Source organism: Lates calcarifer, linkage group LG4 (genome assembly GCF_001640805.2).
Source record: "Lates calcarifer isolate ASB-BC8 linkage group LG4, TLL_Latcal_v3, whole genome shotgun sequence".
In the NCBI taxonomy this organism is placed as follows: domain Eukaryota; kingdom Metazoa; phylum Chordata; class Actinopteri; family Centropomidae; genus Lates; species Lates calcarifer.
The window spans coordinates 927568-940241 of record NC_066836.1 but is presented as its reverse complement, the minus strand read 5'-3'; the positions used below and the strand labels follow the sequence as shown (position 1 = coordinate 940241).

Genomic DNA, 12674 nt, shown 5'->3' with positions numbered 1-12674 from the left:
AGTAGAAGTGATAAACAGGAGTCATTTTTTAGCCTCCACACTGCAGACTGCTCTCTGTCTGTCCGTCTGTCTGTTAAGACCTTATGCAAACGCTGCCTCAAATCAAATGTTCTGACTGGTCAAATGCAAATAGGTTTTCCATCCAATGTGTAATGTGTCTGCAGGTAGAAACACAGGCAGCAGGAGACACAAACACATAAAATAAAAATTCCTTCACCGACTCAAACAGACAACACAGGACGTCTCATCTGTGATGGTTCACCCACATAAAGTTAAACTTGCAGAGGTTTTACAGCTACTGCACAAAACCTTAGAAAAACACTGTAGTCTGTGTTTAGTTTCCATCATCACCAACTACAGGTATTTACATTAGAAAATAAATTAGACAGGAAAACCATCTCCAGATGTTTACTTTACCTCAGGTAAAGGCGGTCAATAATAATTTGTCATAATGACGACAATCGGCCGATTTATGACGACACTCGGTCAAACTGTGTCATTAACAGCAGCTGTGATCAGCTCCTGGTGTCAGTGCATCCTCTGATGTTCACTGAGAAACTGTGATACTGAAGAAAACTGAGCTCCATTTAGATCAGAGGTCAGAGCTGGGAGTGACGACACCTCCGACTCGACCTCATTCCAGTCTGAAAAGAGAAGTCAGAAAAACATGGACGCTCACAGGAAACTTCAAAACAGATCTGCTCCACCTGAAGAACAGCTCAGCAGGTAACGTTCGATTTTAATACAAACACTTTAGAACGTTCTTAAAAAGCTAAAGAGACTTCCAACTCGGAAAGTAACGGTCATGGCTTAAGGTTTTTTTTGAACAATTAAATGTGAACGACTTTTTAAGAACGTTCTGCGGAGTTTGCGTTAAAATCTAACGCTAACAACCGAGGTGTTCTTCAGGTGGAGCAGATCTGTTTTAAAGTTGTGTATAAAGACTCTGAGAGTGTCCACGTTTTTCCGACTTCTCACCTGGAACGCCGTTAACTCGTTGGTGACGTCACTCCCAGTTCTGACCTCCGACTTCTGATGTAAATGGAACTCACCAGTTGCTTCAGCTTTCCAAGTTGGAAATCCGACTTTGGGGGGCGTTCCAGTTAAAACTAAAACTACTACTAGTAAATCTAATTCCAAGTACGACTGTAATGCACCATTAAAAACAGGAGGAAGGAACAGGAGCAGAAGTTCTGCAGCCTCTTTTCTCTCTAAGTGGATTTCTGGAGGTTTATTGTGGACAGACGTCAGAGATAATGATTTCCTCAGGAGGTGGACGTCAGACTGAATCATATCAACATGTTTCATGTCTGACTCGGTTAGGACTCTGAGGAGGAGGACGACGTTTGACTCTAAGGCTTCACTTAAAGAGTAAAAAGGTTCGAGACCTGTGAACATTTTATTTTCAGGCCTGTGTTCAGTGGTTAACAGCTGGATCAGTTCAGCTGCTCCACGTCATAAAGAACAAAAACTAAAATATCAGCATCATAATTCCACGAGCTACAGTTTCATTCCTCCGTATTTTCCTCCCTCACAGCTTCACATCACAGTCCAACACTGACGAGGCAGCAGATGGTGTTTGCCTGTTGGTGTTGCTGACCTCTGAAAACTGTTAAATATCCATCACAACACTTCAGAGTCACGTTTGGACTCCTGACAGCTGAAGATGAAACGACGGCAGAGATACGAGACGAGCTTCATCTGTCTGTCGGCTAAATATAGCTCAGCTGAGACTCGCTCAGCAGAAGTAATAGAACATGCAGCTGTACTCTGATTACCTGCAGTAATCAGTCAGGTACAGTTACAGCCCTACATGGTCAAAGGCCGGTAATCCAATCATGTGTTAATGAGGTTCAGTGAATTATGAGTCTGCTCTGATAATCTGATGAAGATGTTTACATGACAATTCATACAGATAGAGTGTTGCTTTCATTGGGTTTAATCTAATTCAGTGCAAATGCACAGACAGTGTTTCTGTCTGAAACATGAAATATAACATCCACCGCTAACAGGAGCTTTAACTACTACAAACGCCTCTCCTGCTTCCTCCATCGACTGACCAAACATCCCAACATCCACCTGCTCAGTACTAACTCATGAGGAGACATTTCCTGGATCAGTCTGAAACAAAGATGCTTGCTTTGTGCCGCTTTACACCAGAGAGTCGAAGAGTTAAAGTCAACTGGACTTCTTTTAGGTTTCTTGAAGACGAACTGTAACTGGACGTTATGAGCTTCAAATAAACACACAGAGCAAAAACTGAACCGGTACTTCTGCACCAAGTTGATGCCAAACTTCAGAAACTGTGACAGTTACTGTATGTGTGTGTAGGTTCTCAGTCATCCAGGTCATGTTGGTCTTGAACTGAAGAAGCCTTTCGGATGAGAGGTGAAACGTCTTCAAGGAACCTAAAAGAAGTCCATGTTGCCCTAAACTCTAACGCTTAAAGCAGTTACTGTATTTTACATTGTAGGTACTGGAGAGGTGGTTCTCCTGGGACTGGAGAACAGGATAATATCCCTACAAAGAGAAGAGGACGGAAGGTGTCCTTGAGGAAAAGTCACATCAAGAATCATCATCGGATCATCAGGGAGAAGTTATGAATGACCAAAAGCCTGAATGCAAACAGTCTGACGGAGCATCTGAAACAAAAGGCGGAAACACCTCAAACCTGTCTCAGCAGCTCTGGGAATTTATCCTTTCAGTCTTTTCAGGATCTGTGAAAACTCACCGGCACTTTAAAAGGCGACGAGTTTGGATTGTCGACGGTGACGCTCTTCTCCGAACTCCCCAGACCAGAGATGCTCCTCCTCCTCGGAGATCGCTCCGAAGACACTTCTGCAAAGAAAGAGAGAAGACAGTGTTATCATCATCATCATCATCATCATCATCATCATCAGCCTGTGAGCTTCAGACTGAACCGGACAGATGGAGGACGTGGTGGTGACAGTCAGACACAGTGGAGGACGTCTGGACAGAGGACAGATGCTGCATGTTTTACAGTAAATGTCGACGAGCTTTTCAAAGGAGTCAATCACTTATATGATTTCTGTTTTAAACTTACAGATCAATATGTTTGTACAGTAATTAAACCTTCATCAGCTTCAGCATCAGCAGATAACAGGAACTGTATTTGTGGCTAAATTATAACCAGTAACACACCATGTCCTCCGTAATGGACACAAGATAAAAGGTGATTTTCTGCTTCTCCAAAATCAATATTTGAGAAATGCAACAATATTATTCCTTAGACGTTACTTCCTCTGGAGGATTGGACAGATTTCTTGAGGTGTGTGACATTCCTGACATTTCGTCGGCCATCTTTGAGGTTTTTAACTGTCTGCCTATGTTGTTTTTGAGGTTTGTCCACTGCAGTGAGCAAAATGCAGCTACACCATCTGAACCCAGGCATATACAAGAAACTGGCTGATGAACAGCTGCAGTAAGGGTGAACTGACTGAACTAGTGTTTTTCAGGGCAAATACCAATTATTACTAATCAAAGATAAACAGACATAAATTTACAGGGAAAATGATAATATTTACGTTGGTTGTGAGGACAGACTTCACAGATTTAATCTATTTAATCAAACATCAGATTTTAAAAAGTAATGATGCAGCGAGGTTAATGAACTAATTAGTGGATCCACTAACAGAAGTGGAAGTGACTTTGTTCAGATCTTTGAATGAACTTCAGCTTTGTTCTTGTTCTGTGTTTTTATTCCCAGATCACTAAGACTTTTACCTGCTTAAATAAAGAAAAATGAAAATTTTATGATCCCAGACACATTTTCCAGACAGACAACTCAGGTTACCTAAACTTTCTGCTGTGGAAAATCCAGATTTCCCTGTTCAGGAAAAAACAAACCCACAATATATTTTTCCATTATGAATTTATCTGTGCAGCCACAGCCTCTGTGAGTTTATCTAAACGTGGCTAAAAATACACAGAAGAGCCAAACTGCTGCATCTGGATCAGATATTCCTTCATTTCATTAAACCTGAGGAAGAGCTGTTACTGTGCTGCTGTGGTTATTTTTACTTCATTCTGTCCGTCTATCTGTCTGAGACGTCACAGAGAAAAATGTGTCAAGGACAAACAGACTGGTTCAAACCCCCCATCAGCGACCCTCTACCTTGCTGAGGTGCCCTTGAGCAAAGACGCTGAACCCTGCCGGGACCAGGGGTTCTGGTTTTTACCCCAACCTCTGGAAACTGATGGAGCCGAAATCCATCAAAGCTTAAGCTGAACCACTAGTGCCACAACAATTATTTTTATTATTATCAATTAATTCAAAGATTATTTTCAATTAACTGATCGATGATTTGCAGGAAATAGTAAAACACCATCACAACTTGGAGTCCTTGGAGTCATCATCAACGTCTTGTCTTTACTAGATTTATTTTCACTTTAGTCGTGTTAGCGTTTAGGTTTCTTTTTCTATCTTTAGCCCTGATGCTAACAGGTCCAGAGGACCAGCAGAGCCTAACAGGAAAACCACCAGTTTCTCCTCATGCCTTTCTGTGTTTCAGTTAATATTTCCATTTATGATCAGAACAGTAAAAGGTCTATAAATCTGTGATCCTTAAACCCAGACCAGTGAGTCCTCCAGGTCTCAGTAAAAAGCCTCAGAAACCCACTGTCAGTCACTCTCGCCTCTGGCTCTTGTCCAGCTTCATCGATTTTGAAGCTAATTTTAGACCCTCTTACTTCCTCTCCAGCTGACTCTCAGGTCACTGCAGTTTGTCTCCGGGGGGCCCTGAGCGGCTCGTGAACCAGCTCTTGAAAACCACCTACGAGTCCGTTAACAGCTGCTGGGACGCTCCTGACGGTGCCACCGCAGACAGGAAGCTCAAAATAACTCCTCACCTACGACAGCAGTCCTACATGTGGTGACAGAGGATCTCCAGAGGACGAAAACTCCCAGACACATGAGGACTGGTTTAACTGGAGGAGATGATTTCAATCAGAGGGTGTAAGTAATGTTACCGTAAAGCATCGACACGAACGTTACTGTTGAAGGTTTGACGATGTATCTGCTGATGTGTTGCTTTGTCCATGTTGTTTACTTGATCATTTTCTTTGTCTACAGAACAGACTCAGCAGTAAAGAAACTACAGAGCGTCTCAGACGTCTGCTTCACTCAGCAGATTTCCATTTCAACAAACTCTTTCCTCCACACCAACTCTGAGCACTGGTATAGTGGCCATAGGGATTTTTTCCTCAATGAAATCTTTATTCCAAGAAGAAATGATAGTCCAACAACAAAGCACAAAGCTTCAAGGCTCGGAGTCAAACTGAACAAATTAACAAACCAAGGCTACGACGCTCAACATAACTGAGAGGCTTTTACACACAAACAAAGTTATAATCTCTATCGTGATGTTCACAATGAGCTTCCTTATTTCTGAGCTAGAAATGTTCCCACACCAAACTTCTCAAATTTCCACGGCAGCTCGAAGCCTGCTCAGTTTAACCTGTTAAATGTTAACAGCGCCTCCTGCTGGTCACTGCAGTGAAAATCATCACATTGCTTTAAGACACAACTCAACGTCACTGAAATTCTTCACAATAAATAATCGCTCATCGATTAATTATGCCCGTCCCTGCTGGCCAGAGTTGATATTGTGTTAATGTTGATTGTTTTCCTGCTTTTGTCGGTTTTATTTCACATTAAAGTGAATATATTTGTGGTTTGAGTTGACCAGAAATCTGAAACATCTGAAACTTTGGACTCGGAGGTCCTGGGATGTACGTTACTTTTAGAGCTGACTGAACAATTTACCTCAAAAATAAACAACAGATTAACTGATAATTACAATAATTCTTAGTTGCAGCCACAAACACCTTGAAATAACGATTCGTATCATCACAGGCTGACATGTTCAGTCTAATACACATTAAAAAGTCTAGGAGGGTCTAATGAGTCCGTCCTTCTATGCCATTCATGTGTGGGAGTTATTCCACCAATGACAGAACAACACGACCCAACCAAACACGATTAGACTGAATGTAATTTGGACCCGGCCCTGTCTCAGAGGAACCATGTAGTCCTGGTACAGGAGGTCAGAGCTGGTGTGGACTGAACGGACGGATCCTCAGACCCTGTTTAATACAAAGTGTAAACCAGTTCTGGAGGTAGACTGGATCACACTGTGTTCAGATCTAAGGCGTAAACACAGAGTTAAAGCAAAGATCAGATCAGATCATTTATCATCTGATACAGATAATTCATCAATCAGCTAATTGTTTCAATCATTTCTCAAGAATAAAATACCAAACATTTTGTGGTTGCAGCTTCTTCAACGAGAGGATTTGATGTTTTTCTGTCTCATGTTTGAGGTTTGAACTGTTGCTTGAATAAAACTAATAAACTGAATACATGACCTTGGGCTGTGAGAGATTATACCAGGTCTTTTTCACAGTTTTCTGATGTTTTATAAATCTATTTATAGACTCCTAACTGATGCCTACACACAGCTGGTAACTCAGTAAGCAAGCTTTTTAAAGACACTAAACATGAACACAGAGCTGCCAGTGAATCGACTGTGTTCATACTGAAGTTTATCAGCAGATAAATCACAGATAACAATTCATTCCAGTCCAATTCTGGCAGCTGAACATGCCGGCTGGTACTCGAATTATCACCCGATCTAACAGAGTCAACAGTTTTCAGATCGATGCTAAACCAACGTCGAGCAGTGACTCAGACTGTGTCAGGACATCATCGGATCACAGGATGTTTAAATGGTAATGAAAACACACAGGCTGCAACAGGAAGTTCATTCGCCTCGGTGAACGAATGCGACGGAGCCACAGTCAGTGAACGCAGCATGCAGCAGCAGTCAGCGTTTATCAGCCCTCTCTTGTCTTTTGCTGTGCTGGAGTTCCAGCTGCAGGAGGATGCACGCTGCAGGAGGATGCACGCTGCATGCAGGCAGCGCTGCGAGGAAGCCGGGGACAAACTTTCATGCAACCCCCCCCACCACCACCTCCAACCCAGTAATGGAAAAAGAGGAGCGATGGTGGTCATCATCATCAACACTCCTCTTTTCCTTTTCGCCGCTGAGACAAAGTTGAGGCTACATGCTGCAGGAAGCCAGGTATGACAGGTCGGTCACATGACATGGACAGGAACACAGAGAGGGGGGGAGAGGGGGAGAGAGAGAGAGAGAGAGGAGACGATACCTCGATCGCAGCTGTTCCCCATCATCTGAGGAGAGGACACACACACAGAGTCAGACGGGATTGGCCGAAACAGCCGCCACCTGTCAGCCAATGAGGTTAAGCCGCAAACGTCCGTCTTCGTCCCGCGAACATCCTCGACTTCGGCGTCCCCCCCCTCGACCTGCCTCTCCCTCCTCAGCACCGCATCCTTCCTCCTCCTCCTCCTCCTCCTCCTCACGGTCCCTCCTCTCCCATCTCTGCCCTTCTCCCTCTCTCTCCACTCAGCAGTAATTCTAACCCTCACTCTACCTCCCTCCCTCCCCCTCTCTCTCTCTCTGTCTCAGAGCACTGAGGTTTTACCGCATTTATTCAATCAATCCCTCCAGCTGCATCTTCAGTTTTCTCTCCTTTCTCGTGTCTTCCTCCTCTTCTCTCTCTGCAGACGCTCCTCTCTCCCTCTCTCCCTCTCTCCCTCTGCAGCAGCTCAGTTGCAGCCTCCCTCCCTCTCTCTCTCTCTCTCTCTCTCTCTCTTCTTCTCTTCCTCTGGAGCTGCATTTATCGCTGTGCTCGGAGGATAATTACTAAATAAGTTTCCCCTCAGTCGACTGATGTGGGACACAACTCTGGGGGCTTCAGCTATTAACTGTGTGTGTGTGTGTGTGTGTGTGTGTGTGTGTGTGTTGTTGTTGTTGTTGTTGTTCAGCCAAATCACAAACAAACAAGCATCATCACATCAGGGCTGTAACAAACAATGATTTTCATTATGTGATTATATTATCTCATTAGTTTGTAACAGACCTGCCTGTTCATCAGCTTCACTTTAAACCCTGCTGAGACACTTAGCTGCTGGTAACTGAGGATGTAAATATTATATATATTATTCCTGAGCAATTTCCTGTTTTAATGAAAACAGATCAGTCTGATATATTGAGCTTTACACACTCATTAAAGTCCTGTTTATACCTTTAAAGCAGGATAAAGTGTAAAGTCTCAAACTAAATATTTGTAGAAATTAATAATATATAATAATAATAATCCAAAGTACAACACATCTTCACACTTCTTCTCTGGAGGAGCCAGGGGAATTTCAAAATAAAGGCGTGTCGTACAGATGATTATATTGTGATATGTTGTGTTAGTTGAATCGATGTATCGTTAAACCGTAACTGAACTGTTTCTATCACTGTTGTTACTGCATCTTCAAGAGGAGGAGTTCAACACAAACAAGATTAAAATGACCCAGTCCCAGTCTGAAGTGATGAGTTCAAACAGCTGAAGATGAAACCAGGAAGTCAGTTAGCATGTTAGCATGTTAGCACTTCCTGTTCAATGTGTTTCTGGTTAAATGTCTGAAATAAGGTCTGTGGTTTTAACACAAGCTCAAGACATTTTCAGGTTTGATTCTCGACATTAAACGCGTGGAGGGAACCAGGCTGATGCTAACTTCAGGGCTGGACTACAGAATCATCTCTGCAGGACTCTGACCAATCACAGTCTTGTTGTTTCAGTGGTATCTAGTGTGTTGGTTAATGTTTGGTTTCAGAACCGTTACACCCCTCAACGACTGTCCGATCATTTTTCTGTCAATTAATAAGAAACGATCTGTCATGTTTAACCACAGGCAGGTCGCCCCCTCCTGGTCAAACAGGTGAAGCACAAAGTTTCAACACCGACAAGATCAATAAAGTGCTGTATCTATCAAAATATTCTTATCAGGTATGTGTTTTTGTCAGTTATCAGCTGAGCTATTGAGGCACACAGGGAATCAAACCCACAACCGTCTGCTCTGTGATCATCAGTCCTCTCAGGGTTTTACCCTCCTCCTGCTGCTGCTGCTGCTAACGAGATATTGATTAGAGGAGGCTCAGTCACGGCTCGGCTCAATCAATTCACCAGAGTCTCTGCTGACAGAGAAACTGTGACCTTCACAGTCTGGGACTCAGACAGGATCCAGACCGGAGACTCTCTAAGGATCCAGAGAATGGATGGTCAGATATTTGGTTCGTTAAAAGTTAAAAATCTGTGTTATAAAGTGCTGTGACTTGAAACAGTAAGAAAGTCGTCGGCTGAAGGTGTTAATGTCCAGCTGACTCATGGAAATCCATCTGAATGTTACGAAGACACGTTAGAGGTCATTTAGAAACGGAGTTTATTCACACCTCTGTGACGCTGTCGGGGATTTAAATGATGTGTTCAGGTGTAAATCAAGTTAATATATTATTGGATATTTTAAACAAATGTTAACATCTGCACCAACCGGCTCAGACTAATTCCTGGACATGTCCTCGGTTAACGAAGTGTCCGACCACCAGGAAACAAGGCTCATGAGGGTTTGTAGTTTCTGAACTTCTCAGAAAAACTCGAGGGAAACAAAAACAGAAAAACGCAGCTAAAAATAAACCGAGTCGGAGCTCAGAGAGGTCGTTATCAGGCGTCACATCCTGACGACAGCAGGAGGAGAAACTCATCCATCAGTCAGAGTCTGTCAGCTGATGGGGTTTAAAACACCGAGGAGGATCCTGACGACTCCTCTACAGGCTGGTCGAGGCAGGGTGTGATGTCATCAGAAAGCAGTGTGAGGAATGCTGGGAATGTTTGAGGCCGACACTCGTTGAACTCTCCGTGAGTGGACATACCTGACGCACCGGAAACACCGACACCTAACAGGTAATCTGGTGCTCAAAGAAACCTTTGTATCCACCTGTCTGCTGCTCAGGGTGGAGCTCCGTCACCTCCACCTGAACCGAGACGGTTCAACTCCCTGACGGGAAACCGAGCCGCTTTAAAAACCCTCAGGGCCAAACTGCCACCTCCTGCACCACAACATCACTGCTCTTTCACAGAGTCACACCTGAACTCACACACCTGAAGTACACATTTATAGATTCAGTGGGACTTCCTCTTTCTGAGCATGTATTATCTCTGATGTCCTTTCAGAATAAAACTCAAAAAAAGACACTGCAGAGCTTCATTCAGAATCCTCCTGTTTTTAAGTTTTCTTCAGTGTCACAGTCAAACAGTGAGAGCTGTCTGAACATGAATGAGTTCACTGACAACAGGAGCTGGTCACAGTGGATTCAGCTGCTGTCAATAAGAACAAATAAATCCAAAAGTCTGAAGAGCCAGAAAACTTTTCCAACAACTTCGTTCAGCTGAGCTCAAACACATAAATCACAGGGCGCACGCTCATTAACCTCAGATCTGATCACAGCAGAGACTCAGTCTGTTCACATGACAGATCACAAATATATTCATCTGTTTTCTCTTTCATCAGGCCTTTGTTCATTCTCCCAAAGCTTCACCACCTCATCAGAAAATAAGAGAGAAAGAAAAGTCAGAGTAAAACTAAACTAACATTGACTTTGTCCCTGTTTCACTGAGGTTTCTCTGCATCGGTAAATTCATGACGCATTAATCGAAACCAACCATGGACACGTGTTGGAAAACGTCTTTTATGTCTCTGACTTTAGTTAGTGAGAGTTTGAAAGAGCGTGAGTAGAAACACAACGAGGCTGTAAAGGTGGACTGGTGAGTAGATGGGTTTTCATGTTAACGTCCCCGACAACCTCTGTAGTCTCATTTAGACACTCGTTAGCAACCGCCTTTTTTAAGACACGTAAAAGCTTCAAACATCAGGAGTGGGGGATTTACTGACCCATTTTATGTCGGAGAATAAAACCTGAAAATGTCTTGAGCTTGTGTTAAAACCACAGACCTTATTTCAGACATTTAACCAGAAACACACTGACAACAGGAAGAGCTAACATGCTAACATGCTAACTGACTTCCTGGTTGGAGGATCAGTCCTGCAGGACTCTGTACTGGTAACAATTTAGAAAAAAAGTTTCATATGAGGATTTCAGTGATACAGCAGCGTGATGACGTGTTGGTCCATTTGTAAAGTGTAGCACAGAGCACAGCAGCATCAACCATCGTCTGAGAGGTCAGACCTCCAGAGAGACACAGTCTCAGCTAACTGTGGCAACGCAACCGATTTGGCAAAACCACAGATGCAAGTACGACGAGACTCAGAAGTCACATGAGAACCAGTTTATCGACTGTAGCTGCTGATGAGTGGCTGGAAATCATCTTTAATATTGTTACCGCAAATCACCCTGAAATATCCTGATATTACTTTAAGGCTGTATCGTCTCCTGAAGGACAAAACTCAGGGAACAACTGCTCCACAGCGACAGGAGGGAGCAGACGTTCGACCACGACAGCAGGGAAGTACTGTCAACAAAAAATACTCCATTACCAGTTCACACTGAGCACTGACAACGTTAAACACACTTAAAGAATCGAAGGTAAAAGGAGAAAGTGAAATGTGAGCACAGTGGAAACACCTTTAACCTTTAACCTTCTGTACAGGAGCAGGACTGAACTCACACACCTCCCCTCTCATTCTGACCTCACTGTATTTGTTGTTTGTTGTTTAATCATCATACATTAACAGTCCTCCTCCTCCTCCTCTGCAGACTGAGGTCGTGTTGTTGCAGCACACACACACACACACACACACACACACACACACAGATCAGCTTTCACAACAAATATTCAAAGAATTTCTTTTCACATAATGAAACCAGTTCTGTTCACAGCCGCCGCCGCCGAGCCTCGTCCCGTCTCTGTGTTTCAGCCGCCTCCACTCACACCGCTTCACATTCCTCTGAATGTATTAATATTAATACTGAGACTGTCACCAGTTTGACTGAACCAGGACCAGACATTATGGATAGAATTCCTGCAGAGACAGAGCTTTTTATTAAAGAGAAACATCTCTATATATCTCTACCAGACTCCATTGACAAAATCAGGGATTTAACCAGGAGCTGCTGGAATACCACTGCCTCCATCTGTTAGTGTGTCTGTGTTACTGTGTGGTACTTTTACTGCAGTAAAGTATCTGATTACTTCTTCCACCACTGAAAGTCACAGTAACACAGACACACTAACAGATGGAGGCAGTGGTATTCCAGCAGCTCCTGGTTAAATCCCTGTTTTTGTCAATGGAGTCTGGTACTGATATAAAGTGATGGATCTTCCTCTTTAATAAAAAGCTGTATGTTTACAGTTACATTTATTAAACTTTGTGCTGTTGCTGTCGTCATGTTTTCAATAAAAACCCAGTAAAGTGCTGATAGCTGATTCAGAGTCAGTCTGTCATCCAGCTGCAGAGCAAATCAGTTCAACACATCGCGACAAGGACACTGTTCTCATTAAGCTCCAGAGACAGAGAGAGAAATCACATTTACAGCCTCAATTAGACAGAGAGAGGGAGCCTGAGGAGACGAGTGATCTCTGCAGCATCAGGCTGAAGAGAGCTGCTGTCAGGTCAGAGTTTACCTCTGCTCCAACTCCTCTCCTCTAACTTTAAACAATGGCGTCCTGGACGCTCAGAGGACTCGCAGACGTCCAAAAAACACTAACATGTACTTTGGGTTTGCAGCCAAAAGACTCGTGTGACAAACAGAGAGAAATCTTAAGTCAGTTCGGGACACAATGAT

The 12674-nt window shown here is 43.3% G+C and overlaps 1 protein-coding gene across 6 annotated transcripts in view; it reads right to left on the bottom strand.

Annotated features, from left to right (window-relative positions):
• The window catches only part of rasal2 (RAS protein activator like 2), a 62514-nt gene that overhangs the window by 18544 nt on the left and 31296 nt on the right, over nt 1-12674 (bottom strand). For 5 of the 6 annotated variants that reach the window (XM_018678978.2, XM_018678975.2, XM_018678976.2 and 2 more), the window contains one exon: nt 2732-2838. In XM_018678978.2, the coding sequence (XP_018534494.1) occupies nt 2732-2838 (107 nt within the window). Of the gene's footprint in view, nt 1-2731; nt 2839-7188; nt 7214-12674 lie in introns of all 6 variants that reach the window. The other variant, XM_018678979.2, reaches the window with a different exon arrangement.